We start from the raw sequence: 21,768 nt of genomic DNA on the forward strand, positions 1-21,768 counted from the left end.
AATATAATGTAGATGGTTAAATGCTAACCAACATTTTGCTGATTATCCCCACGTACAATTTGATAACGTCATCAATGTAAAATCTTCTCGGGGGTGCCAGATGTTTTTTTTAGAATGTGCAATCTTTTTGGGGGTCTATACTGTTTTTTTTTTTAATGTAAAACCTTCTCAAGAGCTTCAAATGTCTTTTTTTTAATGTGAAACCTTCTCGGGGATCCCAACATATTTTGTTTTAATGTAAAACCTTCCCGGGAGCCGTCAATGTAAATTTTTAAGAATGTGAAACTTTCTCAAGGGTCCCAATTGTCTTTTCTAAAAATGTAAAAAGTTCTCAGGGTCGCCAAATGTGTTTTTTTTTTAATGTGAAACCTTCTCGAGGGTCCCAACTGGCTTTTTTTTTAATGTGAAACCTTCTCAGGAGTCCCAATTGGGTTTTTTAAAAATGTAAAATCTTTTTTGGGGCGCCAGATATTTATTTTAGAATGTGCAATCTTCTCGGCGCTTTCAGCTGTCTTTTTTAAAAATGTAAAACCTTCTCGGGAGCCCCAAACATTTTTTTTTAATCTGAAAACTTCTCGGGAGTCCTAATTGTCTCCTTAACAAATGTAAAACCTTCTCGAAAGCGCCAAATGTCTTTCTTTTAATGTAAAACCTTCTCGGGAGCCCCAAAGGTATATTTTTAAGAATGTAAAACCGTGTTAAAGGTCCCAATTGTCTTTTTTGATAATGTAAAATCTTTTCGGGGAGCCGGATGTTTTTTTTGGAACGTGCAATCTTTTGGGGGTTACAACTGTCTTTTTTAAAAATGTAAAACCTTCTCGGGAGCCTCAAATGTCTTTTTTTAATGTGAAACCTTCTCAGGTGTCTCAATTGTCTCTATAAAAAATATAAAACCTTCTCGGGGGCGCCAAATGTCTTTTTTATTAATGTAAAACATTCTCGAGGGTCCCAACTGGCTTTTTTTCTAATGTAAAACCTTCTCGGGAGCCCCAAAGGTATATCTTTAAGAATGTCAAACCTTCTCGGGGGCGCCAAATGCCTTTTTTAATGTGAAAATTTCTCGGGGTCCCAATTGTCTCTTTAACAACTGTAAAACCTTCTCGGGGGCTCCAAATTTTTTTTTTTTAAATATGAAACCTTCTTGGGGGTCCCAACTGTCTTTTTTTTAATTTAAATCCTTCTCGGAAGCTCCGAAGTTATATTTTTAAGAATGTGATACCCTCTCAGGGGTCCCAATTGTCTTTTTTAAAAATGTAAAATCTTCTCGGGGGCGCCAGATGTTTTTTTTAGAATGTGAAATCTACTCGGGGGTTTCAATTGTCTTTCTGAAAAATGTAAAACCTTCTCGGGGGCCGCAAATGTCTTTTTTTAATGTGAAACGTTCTCGGGAGTCACAACTGTCTTTTTAAAAAATCTAAAACCTTCTCGGGGGCACCAAATGTATTTTTTTAAAGAATGTAATGCCTCCTCGGGGCCCCCAACTATCTCTTTTTAAAAATGTGAAATCTTCTCGGGGGCCCCAAATGTCTTTTTTTAAGAATGTGAAATCTTCTCGAGGGTAACAACTGCCCTATTTTAAAGAAAGCGAAATCTTCTTGGGTCTCTTTTTAAGAAATTAAATCTTTAAATTAAATTAACTGTCATTTTTAAGAAGGTGAAACCATCTTTTTTCCTATTACATTGTGACTACCTTCTGTATTTATTCCATAAAGGTTATCACGAAAAAGTAAAATCCAGCAAAATCAAATTTTATAATTTTTCAGAGAATCAGTATTTGTTGGGCTCTACTTCAGAAGCGAGGGATGTTCTGTAGAAATAATTTTGGACTATTTTTTTTTCATAATGATTTCTTGTTCAAGAAATTTTTTCATTTTTACTTTCCGACTGTCAGCTAAGGAAGTATTGTAATATCATCCGACGAATGGCTACATTCATGTTTTCTGGACGTTTTATGCCACCTAGAATATTAATAAATAGGTTTTCCATTTTCGTTTGTCTATCGTCTGTCGACTTATGATGGATAATTTTCGAAACTACCGGACCTCCCCTCGCAGTAAGGGTTATCTAAATTTTATAAAATAATATACTCCTGTACTCATGGTTTATGAATCCGCCTTGATTTTTACCGCAATTAATTTACAGAAAATATGTGGATTCGAGTGTCATATTTACCGAATGTTTTTTTACACTGTGATTGAAATTTGTCTATATGTATATATTTTTTAGTTACAGGGGTTATTCCAAAATAAACAAAATTTTATCAATTTTGACAATTTTTCGAAAGAATCGGATTTGTTCGATTGGATTAAGGGCCGGGGGAAATTCTGTCGAAATAACTTTAGATCAGTTTTTATCCATTTATATAAGTCGGTATTTTGTTTTTGTAAATGAACGGCACTCTGGCGTATAATTAAAATTAGGGAATTCAAACATTGAAAGCATTTAAATTGTGATAAAAAATTATGATTCCTTATAATTTTTTATTTTTCCTAATATTTCAGATAAATGAACCCCGTTTTACATTCATCGGAATTTGTCAGAATTTAATATGACGTCATCTAGTTTTTGGAATGGATGTGAACCAGACTTTAATTAACGTTTTACTGTTTACACTATCATCTTGAATGACATCTAGAATTTCCCGTACTTTCGGAGAACATTTATCCAATAAAATTTTCAACAGAGAGACTGACGAGGGATGAAAGTGGAAAACTGACATGATTCTATTTCCTAAACTGTAAACGTCGATAAAAATAGGTATTCGTTCAAATCAAGTAAAAATCGTCCACTTTTTATTTGTTGTAATACTATGTTAGAACGAAGAATGAACGAAACCGAATCCGCCTCGTAACTACTAACGCAATAAAACACTTAACAAGGGTATTGCCGTTGCCACCCTATGATTGCCGCTCTTCTTCATAAACTTTAGCAATACAAGTGCCATCCTTTCTATCCAAATCGCGAGCTGCGGTTTGAGGTTTGCCAATTGTCAAATAAACAGTAAACTCTCCAAACTCAAGATCGTGAACTTGGCAAAACACCAACTTCATATTTTAGAAAAGCAGTAACAGAAATTTGTGTAATAGCTTGCATAAACTTCCCCAAAGCGTGCTCTTCTTTTTAACAACTTCGATATATATTTCGATATCCTCCATGGCTTGTATATTATGTATGCTCCTTCGAGACCACAGTCACGTTGTTATCGACATTTAATCGACATTTCTGGCTCAGTTGACCAAAGAATTCGGTAACAATTCCCGCAAAGTGCTCGTTCTAGTTCCGTATAACATGCATAGATATACACTTTTATCCCACTTCTGCAAACTTTCTTCCACTTCTGACATTCCCGTTATCAAAGACATAAATAATGCAGCCGCCGTCTTCCTTTTAACAATCCAACTTTAAAATGCATTCAACTTAGTGTTTCGAGAGGAAAAAAGGAAAAAGGCGATACACTTTGGAAATTTCGTCCGTTTTAAATATTTACACCTCCCAGGTGAGCGCGTTGGATAGGTACACGGCGTCATTTTCATTTGCTACGTTTTCCTGGCTTGAACAGGGACGCATAAAAGAGAGAACGAACAGCTTCTAGAAATGGAGTGACTGTTTGGAAGTTTCGCTTTTTTGTATAATGCAATGTAAATAAAATAACACTACCAAAAAATAATTTGTACATACATAAAAAATACCCTTTTAGAATGTCTCAGCTAGGTTTGACAATTCTGCGTTCTTGGATTAGCCATCGAAAATCGAAATGTCAAAGTGAATTTAGAAATTGTTCATCGATTCTCTTTTTAATACAAACACACTATTTAGTAAAAACTAGCCGGTTTTAGGGTAAAAAAATTAGCTGACATTTTATTCACCACTGTCAAATTGAAGAAACGTATCACGTAGAGGCCGCCATTTTGACAATGACAAATTACGAATAAAAATTACAGGTATTCCAGAGACAAATGGCAGCATTGTATTTGAAAATAAAATTAGTGCAATAAGACAAAAAAAAAAAAATGTCGGGCCCATTTATTTTGATAAAATTTATTCAAGACCCGTTTCGCCCTTACTGATGATGAAAGGTTTGTATGGGTGAAACTGCTCTTGAATAAATTTAAAAAAATAAGTACTCTGGACATGGTTTTTTGTCCTCTTTATTACGATTTTTTAGAATAAAAAAAAAGTTCCCCTACCCTATTCCAAAATTTTAAGAATCCCTTAAAACTCTGCCTAGCTCCGCCCCTGCCGTGTCCCGTGCACGGCGTCATTTTCATTTGCACCGTCTCCGTGTCCTGGGATTCTAACAACGCCGCCACTCAAAATTTGAGTTCCCGCGTTCCCCGTCAGTTTTCATTATTTCCTCTTTGCGTTGTTTCGCATTGCTAATATAATGTAATGTTTAGGTGTGTCGGAGTGAAGCCGTTTTATTGCCGAGTTTCGCGGCAGGCATGAGACACGCCGACGCCACCTGAGGCCTAGTCGGGGGCGTCCCGGCGGTGGTCGGCGCGGCGACGGCGAACGAGAGAGGGTCTGATTGAATGTACACAACATCTGCGCCCGGTTTGCACACATACCACAACACAAACTAAGACTGATCCCTGCAACGTGATACACTCCGGTTTCAACTTTTCGGATCCAATTAAGAAAAATGGGCTCCGGAATTTGTCTCCCGGTTTAGAGGCGGAGGGAAAATTAAAAATTTAGACAGGGGTTTGGGGCGGATTCGCTTTGATTTATAGGGAAGTTTGGTGGTTCTGAGTTGGCTGGAGTGGAGCGGTTCTTTGAAAGAATAAAAAAAAAAAACATAAATCTGTCTGCAATATGACGTCTGTATATGGACGTCACTTTGCAATTGTGAAGGAAACAATTTTGTATGTAGGACGCCAGTTCTGATCATTGATCAGTTAGAGCTTATTATTATTATGTAACAATTTCTTCTTAGACATCCTCTACAAGCAATTCCAAAAAACATACACGTATATGCACTGAGAAATTACAAATGTGAACTCATAATACTTTTTATGTTTTAGAAAGAAGAGATGCAGCAAAATTTGAATTAATGTGACCTACTTTTTCCCAGCATTCTGGGAAAACTAGATAACCTACTTTCGATTTAATCAATAAAATTAATGAATGAGTGAGTCAATAATTATAAGACGTTTTGTGGGTTGGATCGTGTTAGGTTTGAATAAGGTTTCGAAGTTTTGCCTATTTTCGTAAAGGGTATCTTCAGGAAAAGTTTTACTTTGGTGTCGCTCCCTTCTGTCCTGAACTTCTGGTTCTTTTTGTTTGTAATTTCATGAAGATGCACGTTGCGAAAGTGGGCGAAACGACAAATCTGACATGGCATAAACCCGGAAAATGTTTTACTGTTTTTATTTTTTGCTACTTGACCTTAAACTGAAGAAGTAACAAGATTCATTTGACGAATTCGTGTTTTCTAGCTCCTAGGATATGAAAGAAAAAGGTCTTCCGTTTCTGTTTGTCTTCAAGTCGGGTCAGGTTAAGTCAGGTCAGATCAGATAAGATCCGGTCTAGTCAGGTCAGGTCAGGTCAGATCAGGTCTCCAAGAGAGACAAATGGACGGATGTACTGAATCAGCTGGCAGAAGGCCAATTAGGGAGAAGGTACGAAATTATGATAAATCAGTTAAAATTAACCCCACCGGAGAAGTTGGAAAAAGAGACCGAGAACGAGGTACTAGCAGCATTTTTTCCCAAGGGTAAAGGCATTAGATGGAAGGAAATAATAGACGCGGAAACCCCACCTTTCGAGATGGAAGAACTGAAAGAAGCTGTCTACGGGGATGAAGAAGGGGAAGGCGCCCGGTATGGACGGACTGACGGCCGAAATATGGAAAGAAGAAACCGGGGAAGCAGGGAAACTCGTCCAGTTGCTTTAGACCCATTATCCCCCTAGATGTGGCGGGAAAAATCTACGAACCTTTATTGGCGAAAAGAATTAAACAGCATCTAGCCCAGAAAGGTGGTCTGTTAGGTAACCAGTATAGCTTCACAGTAGGAAAATCCACCATAGAGGCCATAGAGAGGGTAGTGCAGCCAATTAGGATAATCAAGGGCGACTCAAGGCAAACCAAGGAGAAATGTGTGTGCTGGCGCTAGATCTCAGAAATGCATTCAACACCATAGCGTAGACCGTAGTTAAAAAAGAGATGGAACATTAGGATATTCCGGGTTATTTAAAAGAAATAATCGCGGATTATTTTACGAACACACACATAACAGGGAGTTACGGATAGAAGATTTGGATAAGTGGTGGAGTACCCCAAGGATCGATAATGGGGCCACTTATATGGAACATCGTTTATGATAGTATACTGCGAATGGACATGGGCTCAACTTCAACGATCATCGCATATGCCGATGATTTGGTATTAATAGTGGCAGATAAAGAAATGAACAAAGTAGAAAGGGAAGTAAACTCCCAGTTGTCAAGAATCCGAACCTATAGTAGTTAGTGGAAGAATGGAAGAGGAGTCGGTCCAAATCTGAATAAAAGAGAAAGAATCAAGAATAATATAAGAATCGATAAAATATGTAGGCGTAACAATTGACGCAAAATTAATAGTAGTTATTGGAAGAATGCAACAGGAGTCGGTCCAAATCCGATTAAAAGAGAAAAAATAAGAATAATAAAAGAATCGATAAAATATCTAGGCATAACAATTGACGCAAAATCAACATTCAAAGAACATCTTTTTAAGACTGTCGGGAAAACAGACAATCTCATAGGGGCGTTGGGAAGACTAATGCCTAATATAGGGGGCCCAGGAAGTAAGAAAAGTAATCAAGAGCTATAGGGAGAAGGTGGAAAACACCATAAGAAAGTTATTGATATGAATAAGTATGGCCTATGCAGACATTATATGTAATTGCTGGAATGATGCCAATAGAATGTTGGGTTGGATAGATATAGGTATGGAGTGGACAAGAAGGAAAAATGGACATATCAGTTAGATAAATGGCAGAAGAAATGGGAACAGGAAACGGGAAAGGCGGAGTGGACCAAGAAATTAATTCCTGACGTTAGGGAATTTAGGTTAACACAGTATTTGGTAAATATAGAGAAAGAATAGGCAAGGCGGAAAACGCGAGATGTTGGGGTTGTGCGTACGAGCAGAACACAGTGGAGCACGCGATATTTTTCAGCGAAGAAAATGAAGGGATGCGCAGAGAAGTGGAGGACCAGTTAGGACCGCCTAATCACCGAAAACTCGAAAAAAGTAACAGGATTTGTAGAGGAAGTAATATAGGACCGTGAGGAGGAGGAAAGAAGAAGAGAAAAGGCGGGAAGGGTGTAGCACAAAAATGGAACTGGGAATTGAGATAGGAATATAGGAAAGGAAGACCTGCATCCTGCCCACCGAAGAAATACCATAGGGTAGTAGCGATGGATTGGAGGCTAAGGGACGGAGAGTACATCCCCCAGGCAGAAGATCAGCCGAGCCGCATATCATAGGCGGTAAATGTTACCTGGCGCCTAACGCCAAGGTAGTGCACCCTAAGCCAATTAACTCGGTAAAAAAAACGGTTAGGTCAGGTTAGGTCAGGTCAGGTCGGGTCTGGTAAGGTAAGGTAAGGTCAGATCAGTTCAGTTCAACTTGCTTGCTGATAAGCATAAGAATGCATTTAACATGACTAGATGGGACGGTGTTGTTGAAGACTTGAGAACATAACAATTAGCTATCTGAAGGACACTAAATACAGTTGAAAACAATGAAGTTTCCAGGGATCGATCTTAGGACCTACGCTCTGCAATGTGTACTTTGACGTAGTAAGGACTAGGTTAGAAGCAAACGCGAGCATCTTAGAAGGATAGCAGAAAAGTCACAGCGTAAGATAATATGAAGAAATAAAAAAGAAAAACTTAGAATTAGTATTAGTCAAAATGGAGATGGTGATTTTGTGCGGGACTAGAAAATAAAGGCTCTAGAATTGACCTTCCAAGAAGGGCAGATACACAGTAAAAACAAAATCAAACATCTGGTGTATATTTTGAAAAAAATACAGGAATGACAAAACATGTCGAGTATGTAGTGGAAGAAGTGGCGAAGTCTATAGAAGCCTTGGTAAAAATTATGTCTAAAATGGAGAGGGCCGATCCCGAGTAGATGAAGAGTATTGTGTGGGGTGGGATATTCCATCATATATACCTCATCGGTATGGGAAAATAGTTTAAAATATGACACATAAAACTAAGCTAATAAAAGTGGTATACATAGCAGCATCAACGGTAGGCCTACAAGTAATTGCCCAAATAATTCCAATAGACTTAATGGCCGAGGAAAGAATTAGGGTAATAAAAGAGGGTAAATAACAAAAAGACGAGATGGGGTCATAGAGGTATGTACTCAAATGTATTTTTTACTTCCTCCCGAAAAAAGCTCAGGTCAGGTAAGGTCAGGTCACATCAGCTCAGGTCAGGTCAGGCAGAGGAATGGGAGACGCAAGAACCGGATAGAATGTGGAAAAAATCCATGGTAGCTCACAACTCTAGGGGGTTAGCCATCTTCGTAAGGGGACAGTCAATATCGTTATTAGATGTATACATTACTATCTTGACAGAATATATCACGAGGAAGAGATAAAACTGGGATGTTCATAATGCAGAAGTCTTTAACGACCATAAACTCCTCACGTGGGACTTAATAGATCAGACAGTAAAGGAGGTCGAACCGGACGAAAACCTTACATAACATCTGGAAGGACGTAATGAAATCAAAACCAAATAGGAAGAGCAAGAATCATCAACCGGCTGATGAGATTGCGAACTTGAGGAAAAAATGTAATGCTGCAAGAAGGGAAATTACAAGAAACAACCCAAAACAACATATCGAACGAACAAAGGACCCAACATAATAAGGAGTGTAAAGATAGCAAAAAAATCTTGAAGGGAAAAATCGTCCGATCTCAAAGAAGAACTTGGCAGTTGTAATGCGAGAAGATGTTTACAAAACAGCAATGAGAAGACGAACCTCATATAAGGAAAAAAAAGAAGGACTCGATGGCATATCACTGAAAATAATCAGAATAGTGGCGATGTAGGAACCCGAATATTTAAAGAAAAATCCGAGATCTGGAAGATCTGGAAGAAGGCCCAGGTTATTCTTTTCCCGAAACTTGTCCTCTGAGTACCTTATACTAGGGAAGCTGTTGAAAATCCTGACAAGATAACGGTTTCAGGAAGAAATAAAGCACAAGGGTGGTCTTTTTACTCACCAGTACGGATTTAAAAAGGGGAGATCAAGTCATAAAGATCGCAGATAAGGCAAATAGCGATACTGGGAAAAAAGAAACATATATATATCTTGATAACAGTGGACATACGAAGTACCTTCAACATTTTACAGTGGGATAGTATCCTGGATGAGTTGGCAATCAAGAAAGTATCAAATTATCTCCGTACCATAATAGATAGTTTCTTATCGGATAGGGTAATTCAAACAGATGAGCGTAATCTGGCGATAAACTGTGGGGTCCCACAAGGGTCGGTCCTGGGACCTATGTTATAAACTTATATACGATAACTTCAAAGAAGTGGACAAAATTGAGACGGGAGTTCATGCGGTACTAAACCGAATTACTCACAAAAAAGGAGAAAACTGACCCGAAAAATAATAACTTTTAAAATAACATTTTTGAATTCGTTTAACAGACTTAATTTTTTGAGTGCACTTCAGGGGCAAAGGAAGCTGTGTCTTAATAATTTTAGAAAATTTTTTAAGAAATATTTATGTAATTAAAACTCCTAAAAGAGCTAAATACCAACAAACTTAAATTTTGTTTTTAATTGTTTTTTTCTATTCTACACGCATGTGTGTTGTTTAGGAACGGATCTATTTAGAGAACTGACAAGGCTGCAAAATGTTAAAAGGATAGCATATTGTACAAATCTTTATACCTAATTTGCGGTGAAGGTTGGACGAAAGGAGTTTAAAATGATATCGAATTGTAAAAAATGGATTTTTTATTTGTAGAGCAGTTTAATGTTTAAGATCTCTTTATAAATATACAAATTATGAATAAATAGTATCCATAATTGAATTCGGTGAATTTTTGTAATATTCCAGGAACGCCAAAATGTGGCTTTATGAAAGGACGTCAAAATGATGGCTTGGTTTATATGCACATACATTTCTTTTCAATAAAGTATCTCATATCAAATATGTGTTGCTCCAGTGAAGTTTGGACGTAAATCGCCCCTTCAAATAACGCAGCCAACTGTTGTATATTTCAAGCTGCATTGCCACCAATTGACCTAGCTTTGAAAATAGCAGTAATCATCATTCAAGCGTGCCGCTGCAACAGAAACTACTCTACCCCACACCCCATCAAGGAATTCCAAGCACGAAACTGCACCAGCATTTGGAATCTAACAGCGTTAGCGCAACTAATTTAAAAACAACAAACTCGATTAGTCTAATTTGTTAAATTACACATGTAGCGCACCAAAATCCCGATCGTTTAATTGCAACTCGACGAACCGTTCCGGAACGACCTTGTTCCATATTTAGGCCGGGATAACGACTAAATCATCCGGCTCATTAATAATCCTGTCAGAAGTTACAGTATCTGGACCTAATAAACCTCCGGAGTCGTGCGCTATGCGGATTTGACTGAAACGTTTTAGCTTATCAAATACCTTTATTATGTCCGTGGCGGCGTAGTAGTTCTCAGCAGGAATCGTTCCGTTTGGTGTATTGGTCGGGGTTTGGTAATTCTGGACGTCGTACGTCGGCGGTCTGGATGTGGGCGGCGGCGGCGGCGTCAAGTTGTAAAAGGAAGGCGACGTGAATTTCAAATCTTCCTGGAAGCTATTTACGCTCGTGAAGTCTGCAACAACAATTGGAATTAGATGTGGATGAGGAACGATGTGGAAAAGAAGTACAATTGGCGGGGAATTGGAGATTGAAATAGCAAAGCGTGTTCTGGAGCGCAATTGTGGCCTTGTGAATTCAACTCCCACGGCGTCGACTATTTACATCGAATAATTACTGAAAATTAGGGAGTTCTTTGTAAGCAGCTTTTCGTAATCTGCAAAGAACATTTTCATTTGTAATAAGACAAGACGCGGTGGAAACCTAAGACTTCAAAACATTTTTTTTTTTTAGTTTCAGAAATTCTCTCCGTTCTAACGATATTGCCAATATATTTAGAGTCGGAGAATAGAAATGTCAGGCAAATAACTGTCGGATGATATAACTTTTCCTAGACGTCTTAATTCCGACGATTTAACCATCACATATAATTCTACTTCTTGACATATATATTAGCCGTCATAAAATACGGAAACCAAGAAGTAATAATTCTCGTTGCAGCCAGCCGACAGCGCGTCAAAATTCGCTGACGGTTAAAAATAAACCTCATTTGTTGCGCAATTTCCCGTCATTACGATGATCTCTTAATTAAAGTTGCAAGCGCAAAAAGTACAAAAGAATCCCCGCAACGGTTGGTGTGTGCAAGGATTTGCAAACTGCTGTTAATTGTGTGAAAAGCATTTACTGAAATGTCAGCGATAGTGAAATGTAAATGTTCTTTCGCTGCCGAGAACCTGTGGATCTCCTAGCTTGAATTGCACTTGAAGAAAATGGAATCACGTCGAGGTGCTTTAAATACTTCACCTCTCTTATGAATATTCCGTTGTCTATTAGACGAAGTTGCTCTTATAATAAAATGCGCACTTAACGAATACCAGTTACTGAGTTTAATTCTCTCGCATTTAATTCCGTCGCATTTGCTGAAACAAGGACAATTATTATTTTAGAGCGCTAGTTTTATTTGCTCAAGTTTTTAATCGCACTAAACTAGCTTAAGCAAATTAGAATAAATAGCGTATATTTTAACAGTCCGGGTGCAGCGAGCCCTTGTTTATAGACATGTAGCTTTCTAATAACGGTGGGTGGAAAGATAAGTTACAAAGGAACAACTTTCAGGTCGAAGTAATTCTAATAAATCGTATAGGAATTACTAGAACTTGCAAAAGAATCTGTGCGCTGATGACCTGGCCTAGAACCCCCATCACTTTCTGTCGGCAGCTCAAACTGACATAGTGCACAATTTTATCTAAAACGATGATTTCTATTGCAGTTTACTCTTAATAAAAAAAACTGTTTCTGTTTTCAGTGCAGTCGAACAAATTTCCAAACGAAACGTCTTTGAAAATGCACATGTTGCTGCACACTGCCAAATCCATCTTCTCCAAAACACCAGCGTTGTTTATTTCGAACTAAAACAGCGATTCTACTTCTGTTAAATAGCACAACCGACACGAGGGTGCGGTTTTTCCCTCCCATCTTGTAAATCATGAGAGATTCATATGTTGCGCGAAGATTCCCCCATACATACGATACAAACTAAGTGAGACGTGAAAAATGCCAGCTGTCTGACACGTTCAAGATCCGAGCGCTAGGCGGGCGTTTCAAAAACCAATTTAAGAAAACGCAAATATCACCCAGGCCTGTCTTGCGTCTTTTCAGTTTACCAGTCTCCTCGATATGAGGAAATCACATTTGCTTTTATCGTTGCACGATTTGCTTCGTTGTTGTTATTTTTCAGATTAAAGTCGGGCATATGCTCGTCAAATATGCAGCTTTTATGAATTATTTAAAACGGCCGGACCGCAATTTCGCTTCGATAAAAGCGCACTCCACAAAAAATAAAACAGTTGAAGTTGGTGCAGACATGTTGCGAGCTTTTCCGTTTCATTGGCTATTCTGGATGTTGCTACGGTTTCGAACGGGGTTGTTTAACCGCTTCGGTTCAGCGGGATTCGAAAAACAGGAGATTATTGGGGAAAAGTGAGCCGGGAGGAATACCTGGCGAATTACAAAATTATAAAGCCTGGAGTTACGCATACGGGAAAATGCGATTTGGAAGCGATGGTGGTATTCAACGGCTGTATAGCAAATGCACTAGGATATTTCAAATGCATCAAATACGTACCTGGACAAAAAGTAAAAAAAACCGGTAGAATAAGCCGAATTTGTCACATTCATGAGTAGGAATTTCAAACTGAATACTAACATGTAACAATATTTACAGCAGACTCCATTGCACTGATCGAGATTCTGTTTACCTATGACCTATCAGAGAAAATGTATATAAAATGGAGTAAAAATCGTTTCAGTGTTCATTATTCCTTGAATAAGTGTAAACAGGAATGCCTTGTGTTCATAATTTCGTTTAAATTCTCATGCCAACAATAATCCACGAATTCTCTGAGAGGCTCCTTAAACTATTACAAATATTTTTGTTGCCTCTTCGCTTAAACCAACAACGTTTAACGCCATATCTCTCTTCACTTAAATTCCGATAACGTAAACGTTGAAGGCCAGGAAACAAAACACTAACTTTGCTCGTCATCATAGCCAGAGACGAGTATAACCCTGGACAAATTATGGTTATGTAACACCATTTTTTTTCCATTTCAGTTGTGAAATAAGCCATTAATTTCTTAAAAAAACTTAGGGGAAGAACAATTCTAGGGGCGGTTTTGGAATTTGAAGACTCTATTGGAGATAAAATATTGCCGCACTGTGGGGCGAAATTTGTCCTTAAATAGTTCTAAATGTTAGTATCTGAGCAAGTTGTTAATTATTTGAGACGACTCAAGCACACAACATCTTTGACAAGATTGTCTCGGCAGTCAGGAGTTCCTGTTGCAACATGAAACTGAATAATGGGCATAAAGTCCACATAAATGAAAGGCGGCACGCTTCCATGAGCTACTTCGACCGTATTACATTTATAGAAATCCTGTATTACCCCTTCTGATTTTTTTCTGTGTATAGAAATAGTTTACAAAACTCTATTTAAGATCCTGAAACATTTGGAAAATAAAATAAGAAAAGCCACGGAATTTATCGATAACGTCGGAAACTGCTATGCTTTATGTTTTCGATAAATACATAAATACATTTAGGAATCCTTTGGAAATGTATTCTGGGTTGCGCTTCCAGTTCTGTCGGGCGCATTATTACTCCCGAATCATCCTGTATAATGCAGTGTGCAGTGCCTTCAATTGTTGCAGTTGTACAACATAAAGTCACGAATAATTAGAGGATTTAGTTTCAAGGATATAAATGAAGCAAATTAGTTTTGGAGATGGTCCAAATATAAATACAGATTGCAGATGTATTATGGCTCAAACTTTAAGCTGCTCGTGTAACTAGGTTCCATAAAATTTAAATCATTGTTATATCTTACTATTAAACATTATTTGATTATTTTGGCCTGGAGGTAAAATTGTATGTTGTACTTTGAAACTTACGTCATGCTTTCACCACGTTTTGAGTTTAAAATTAATGTTTTTAATCATGGGATAATCTGTTTTAGGATGGCTTATTAATAATTCTTATACTAAGGAATTATAATCAATAAAAAGCTCGCACCTTTCTTACCTGTGTACTCTCCACTTTTGCTCGACGAAATCGCGTCCTTTTTGAGCAAACAGCCGTACTCCTGCTTGGCATTCGGGAGTAGTTTATACGGTTCGTGATAAACGGACGAATTTTCGCTATCCGACTCCTCGCCGGCCACATGTCCATAAAGCGTACTCTTCTTGCTCTTCTTCGAGTCCACTGAACCAATCGTGTTCACTTTGCTTTTCACCGACAGCCTCGACCTCGACAGGCCATTGTTGATGATAGGGGTGGACATATGTTTCAGATCTTTCATGTTAATAGTGACCCCGGGCTTAGTGCTGCTGGATACTAAAGCCGTGTGCTTGTGAAGGAGAGCTACTTTTTTACGTCCCCTTCTTATCATCAGGAAGACAGTACAGGCCAACAAAAGGACCACCATGGCCAGAACTCCCGTTATCAGGCCGATGTAGGCTTGAGCGCTGCTCGTAGGGCTGGTGGCGGGGGTGACTTCCTTTCGGGCGTGGGTGGTTTCGCCGCTGGGAGCCCCCGGAGAGGTCGTCGAGGACACGGAGTCGGGTTGAAGGTAGTATTTTTCGACGATGTCTTCGGTTAAGTTGTTGGTGAGAGATACTGCAAAGAAAAAATTCAATTATTATCTAAATTGAAAATGTTTAATTAAACAGTTTTATTTTGCTCGTATGGTTGTTATATTCACAAAATTAAGTGACGTTTATAGCACTTACAATAAAAGAAACTACCTAATTTATTGCTTGTCGAGTTTTTAATGGGGAGTGATTTATTCTGAGAGTGTTTAAATTACTTGTATTGTGTACAAACTTGTTGCTCTGAGTAAGGCGTCTTATAACTGTTGTAATTTTGTAGACAATAAGTTTCAAGTTGTTCTTGAATCATAACCATAACTGATAACGAAGTCACGTACGTTCCTCACTCGTAATGTTCACAGTATAGTTGATTTTCACGGTTTATCAAGAACATGGAGTTGTCATATTTTCAAAAAAAAAAATTTATTTCGACCTTAACAAACATTTTTTCGACATACATTGATAGTGACTTATTTTAACCTAGTGATTAATAAATTCTAAGTACATACTAAACAATTAATTGTTTAACTAGATTGCCAAACACATGCTATTTTTATTTTATAGATTCCAGGTTAAAATCGCTTTGTTTTGCTTGTAGAGTTGCTACACTTCACTTTCGATTTTTTTCAGCAATGTGTCAGAATCATTTGAAATAGGCACTCGGGACCCACGAGATTCTCCAACAATCTTTTTTAACAAACAAATATGAATTTTGCAATTAAACTTTGCCCCTCGATCTGACAACAAATGAAAAATTCGTCACAATTGAGAAAGGGCGGGTGGGTGGGGCTTAATTAATCATTGTTTTCTTTCAACAACGCGGTAGTTAAGGTTCAAGGTTTATGTTAGAAAAAAATGAATATTTGTAGATGGTCAAAATAATATACATATATTATTTAAAAAATGAGACTTTTTTGACATAGCATTAAATTCAATTAGAATAAGAAACCTAAAATTTATAAAATATTATGATACAGAACAAAAAGGAGAAATAGAAAAGTATCTGTACAAGTGGATATTACCTATCAGAAGTAAAAGTGATTGTTTATTAAAATCAAATCTTGAATTCAGTGGACAAAGCTCTGGTTATACACAGGCTGCTCAAAAAATGACAACAACTCAACGATACGGTATTAAATAAAGAAGTGTAAATGCTGGAAAAATCATAAAAAATTCTTATGTTCATTTGCAAAATTATAAAATATCAATTGATGTAGACAGATAAAAAAACGTGAAAAATTAGCCACTGTTGTCAGATTTACAGCCGTGAATTAAAATATTGTTACATTGAACGAGTATTTAAAAATCGGCGTAGGTAAAACTCAACAATTTTATTTCTCAATAACTCAAATTTACACGACTGAGTACACAGCGATTATGTACAAAATAAATCCGGCGCAACTTAGCTGTGCTTTCGTGGACTGAACTGGCTGAATAATAATCGTTCCCGAAGGTGGCCTCTATTTAAAGCCATGCTTCCCTTCTAGAAATTCCGTAGTCGAGGTCTTTCTAGATTGCCCTTCGCGACTTCCGCTTTTAGGCTTTTCTGTAGCCAATGCCGTCCGGCCGGGTCATTGACGATGAGTCATCAAGACCGTACATACATGAACCCATAGGCGTCGTATCGGGGAGGCAAATGGGTTTAATTCATAACAATATGGTCAAGTATCGAAAAGAAAATTTTAACTTTCAAGGTTATATTTTCTACAATTGGGTTCAAGGAATTTTTAAATTATTTTTTCTCTGCTCCATAAAGAATCCTGAACAATAATGTGTCATAGATTTGGTGTGCCGTTTTTTGAGCACCTGTAGTTTAATTATTCTAAGGTTGGCACTACAAAGTTCGAGGGCTGATTGTCACAGATTTAAAAATTGGTCGAAAGTCATTTCGACAAAACTTCCTTCGCTCCTGAAATACAATAAAACAAACCCAACTTTTTAGAAAAATTATAAAATTTGATTACGCGATTTTTTTTATGAGAATCCTGTTAAGTTAAAATAAAGATATGTATGTAACGTCAAAATAAATGAAAGAAGTTAAATAACAGTATTGAAAAATCCGAAAACTGAAATATCCAAAAACTGAGAACCTAAAAAGTCGAAAAATTGAGCAATCGAAAAGTCCTAAAAGTGAAGTCGAAAAATCGAAACCTTAAAAAAACTAACAATGAAAAATCGAAAAATTAAAGAATTGAAGAACAGGAATATCGAAACCCTCGAAAGTCAAGAAATGGGAAAATCAAAACATCGATTAATTGAAAAATCGAAAAATTGAAAGTTTACGAAAGTCAAATTTGAAAAATTAAAAAATCGAAAATTTGACAAAACGACAATTGAAAAACAGAAAATCTAAAACCGGGAAGTAGAAAACTCAAAAGATTAAGAAATCGAAACATTTGAAAAATTCGAAAACTTGAAAAATTTAAATATCGAAGAACTGAACTGAAAAATCGAGAAATCGAAAAATCTAAAATTTTAAAAATTAAAAAATCTAAAATTTAAAAATCTGACGATTGAAAAATCGGAAAAGTAAAATAATCGACACATCGAAAAATCCAGGAGTCAAAAATCGAAAAGTCGAAATATTGAAAAATCCCAAAACTGAGACATCGAAAAACTGAAAAATGAAAAAAAAAAACAGAAAAATGGAAAACCTGAAAAATCCGAAAACTGAAATATCGAAAAACTGAGAACCTGAAAGATCGAAAAATTGAGCAATCGAAAAATCCAAAAAGTGAAATCGAAAAATCGAAACCTTAAAAAAACTAAAATGAAAAATCGAAAAATTCAAGATTGAAGAACAGGAATATCGAAACCCTCGAAAGCCAAGAAATGGGAAAATCAATACATCGATTAATTGTAAAATCGAAAAATTGAAAGTTTATTAAGGCCAAATTTGAAAAATTGAAAAATCGAAAATTTGACAAAACGACAATTGAAAAACAGAAAATCTAAAACCGGGAAGTAGAAAACTCAAAAGATTAAGAAATCGAAACATTTGAAAAATTCGAAAACTTGAAAAATTTAAATATCGAAGAACTGAACTGAAAAATCGAGAAATCGAAAAATCTAAAATTTTAAAAATTAAAAAATCTAAAATTTAAAAATCTGACGATTGAAAAATCGGAAAAGTAAAATAATCGACACATCGAAAAATCCAGGAGTCAAAAATCGAAAAGTCGAAATATTGAAAAATCCCAAAACTGAGACATCGAAAAACTGAAAAATGAAAAAAAAAAACAGAAAAATGGAAAACCTGAAAAATCCGAAAACTGAAATATCGAAAAACTGAGAACCTGAAAGATCGAAAAATTGAGCAATCGAAAAATCCAAAAAGTGAAATCGAAAAATCGAAACCTTAAAAAAACTAAAATGAAAAATCGAAAAATTCAAGATTGAAGAACAGGAATATCGAAACCCTCGAAAGCCAAGAAATGGGAAAATCAATACATCGATTAATTGTAAAATCGAAAAATTGAAAGTTTATTAAGGCCAAATTTGAAAAATTGAAAAATCGAAAGTTTGAAAAAACGACAATTGAAAAACAGAAAATCTAAAACCGGGAAGTGGAAAAATCGAAAGATTTGAAAAATTCCAAAAACTTGAAAAATTTAAATATCGAAGAACTGAACTGAAAAATCGAGAAATCGAAAAATCTAAAATTTTAAAAATTTGATTATGCGATTCTTTTTATGAGAATCCTGTTCAGTTAAAATAAAGATATGTACGTAACGTCAAAATAAATGAAAGAAGTTAAATAACAGTATTGTATTCTCAAATTTTTGGTAAAATGGACCGAGCCGTCCCCGATTTCAGTAAAATAAATTGACTCATTCATTAATTTTTATGAGCCACCCTGTATAAGAAATGCAAAAACTCTTAATGCAATGATAAACGACAAGTATAGACTTATCATATTTTGCACATTTTGGATAGGATTTAATCGGCAAAATTTTGAGATGACGTCATCAATTTTTTGAGGGAGATAAGCAGATACATTTTGATTAAAAATTTACCATGCTTACGACAAGCTTAAAACGTCTGCAAGATTTCAAAGCATTCGGTTGTGCAGTTCCTGATTTAATCAATAAAATAAATTGACTCATTCATTAATTTTTTGAGTCACCCTGTATAAGTAACTGTAAAAACTAGGAGTGTGTTAATAAACGAAAACTATGCAGTCATAATATTTTGATGACTTCATCAATTTTTTGGGAGGAGATAAACGGAATAAATTTTGCTGGTTTACCATGATTATGATAACTATTTACAAGATTTCGGAGCATTCAGTTTTGCAGTTTCAAAGTTAAATTGCAAAATATTGTTATAATTTTAAATTTTTTTCGAAAAATCTGGATGTCTAGCTAGGGTAAAAATTCGACACGAATTCACAAAACACAAGTGCAGGAGGATCCATGATGGTGGGGGTGATTACCCAAATTTTAGTTGGTGTTTATTATACAAACGAAATTTGACAATAATCGGTCCGGTAGTTTCGGATCTTACGTGTGTAATAAAAATGGACACAGACACCGCACACAGAGACAGATAACCAGACAGACCGACAGACGGAAACGGGAGACCACTTTTTTCGTACTCTACATGTCGAGAAAGTATGAAAGTGCCAATTCGGCCGATGGACTCGATTACTTAGCTTACGCTCGGGAAGTAAAAATGGAAAGAAACATAAACTTAATTCATACTGGAATAAATCACTAAATGTGACATTGGTCCTTGCCAGTGTTGACAGCTGTACGTATCTGACAGGTATCTCAAAACAATTTTGTTATAAACAGCATAAAAAAAAACAAATTTAAGAAAAATTTCAATTTTTCAAAAATGGTCATAAGAAAAGCGAGTCAAGTTGATTACACATGCGTTTTATATTTTGTTATATACTGAGTGTCCCAGTTTACCGGTTCTAATTTAATATATTATTTATTTGAAATTAAAAAATAAATTAACTTTTCAAAATTCGTCAAAAAAAGAGGTTGACTGCACATATACTACTTACATTTTACATTTTGCTATAGGTTCAATATCATCTCATTTATTAAAAAACTGACACGAAGCAATCTACAAAACGAATACTTTGTTTTCTTTTTCGGAAATGACATCAAGTTAAATTACTTTTCAAGCAGAATGACATATGTTTTTTAAATACAAGTGAATATGTTTTTAATTAGAACATTTTTAAAATTTTTTCAATGGTGTAGCATTTGGTATGTAAATCATTTGATTTAGTGTTTGAAAAAATTTAAATGACGAGATTCCTGTTTATTTATTCACTTCAAAAAATTTGGGCATCCATTTAGTTCTACAATCAACTGACGATATCAAGTGTCAAAATTTTATGTTTGGAAATAATTGAAATACGACTTACATTGAACACTGGAACAGTAAACTGGGATGTCTTATTTTAAAATTATTTTAAGCATTTTATCAAAATTTTACATATAGGGAGACATTACCGTGGAATAGGAAAACTGAGAGACCGTCATGTTAAGTACTATAACACCGAAAAATTAAAAAATACTATAATCAATGCACTTAGAACAATATTTTACTTGAAAAGAAAAAACTGTTGCCATTTTCGAAAAATTCAAAAGCGTTGATTAATTAAAATATAATTAATTAATGCGTTTCTGAATTTAAAACGTCTGCCTTTAAATTTCTTCTTTTCAAATAATTGAGATATGACAGTGGAACAAGGAAACTGTATGGTGATACATAAAAGATTTAGTACCAGTGCGTGACTTAAAAGATTAAAAAAATCAATTTTGAATGTCGTTTGAACGACTGTTTTTAAAACGGATCTTACTAATTGTTATAAAAGTAAAGTGGTAGTGCCTTATTTGATTGAACTAAAATTTTTTTACATTTAAAAATTTTATTGATTTATCTACTGCAAATAAAATAAGGGCCAAAGTGTTTGAAAAAATATACACTGAAATTTAAAAAACTGTAGTAGGATCCATTATATTAGCAATGTACTAAATTAAGCTTGCCCCTTTCAAGGTGAAAACAACGGCGTTTACAGAATTTCAATATCTCTATCCGTTTTCAAGATACAAGGTTTTTCTGGGTTGGATAATGCAGAAGAAGAATAATAGACGTATAAAACGATGGTAGTATGGTCAATATGGTAAAAAAAATCTTTGAGAAATATTAAGTATATTTTTCCAAAATGCGAATTTTACTACTTGAAAGTTTATACGAATACAAGAAACAATAATCACGAAAAAATTAAATCGCGGTTCGAAATAGTATATTATTAGCCAAGGTTGCAGAGCCAAGCATTCTAGACCGAGCGCAAATTAGAACCCGAGACGCGCAGCGTCGAGGGCTCTAAGTGCGAGGTCTAGAAGTGGCTTTGCAACCGTGGTTAATATACTATTTTTTTCACTAGTAGAAACCATAAGACAATAAATTGAAAAATAAACGTTCAATTTTTTGACGCAACATGATTTTGTTTTGATTTCTAATCAAACTTAATCTAAATCTTCAACACAAAGAAAACCGTTTATACTTGTCGCTGAGTTAATCATGTTATCTTCTACCGTCTACCAACTACCATGCGTATACTCAAGTAATGTTTGTAGCACACATTTGTTCATTTTTTAAGAAATAATCACATCAAACATTGCGTACATAACCTCAATTTTTCTTTTTGAACCCGTGGTAGCAAAAGTTGAATTTGCTACCACTAAATGAGTCGACATTTGCATGCGTCCAGGCTGCTAGTGAAAAAAATAATAAATAGTAAATACCGTGTACTTCGACATTCAC

General features: G+C 35.8%; 1 protein-coding gene across 2 annotated transcripts in view; it reads right to left on the reverse strand.

Moving 5' to 3' along the window:
• The window catches only part of LOC135139276 (epithelial discoidin domain-containing receptor 1-like), a 466,539-nt gene that overhangs the window by 76,294 nt on the left and 368,477 nt on the right, over positions 1-21,768 (reverse strand). The window contains exons 9-10 of one of the 2 annotated variants that reach the window (XM_064069455.1): positions 14,414-15,007; positions 10,657-10,847 (exon numbers count right to left, since the gene is read on the reverse strand). In XM_064069455.1, coding sequence (XP_063925525.1) covers positions 10,657-10,847; positions 14,414-15,007 — 785 coding nt within the window. Of the gene's footprint in view, positions 1-10,656; positions 10,848-14,404; positions 15,008-21,768 lie in introns of both variants that reach the window. The other variant, XM_064069454.1, reaches the window with a different exon arrangement.

The sequence above is a fragment of the Zophobas morio genome, unplaced genomic scaffold (assembly GCF_036711695.1).
Source record: "Zophobas morio isolate AGI-343-1 ecotype UQ-CSIRO unplaced genomic scaffold, CSIRO_AGI_Zmor_V1 ptg000031l, whole genome shotgun sequence".
NCBI classification, from domain to species: domain Eukaryota; kingdom Metazoa; phylum Arthropoda; class Insecta; order Coleoptera; family Tenebrionidae; genus Zophobas; species Zophobas morio.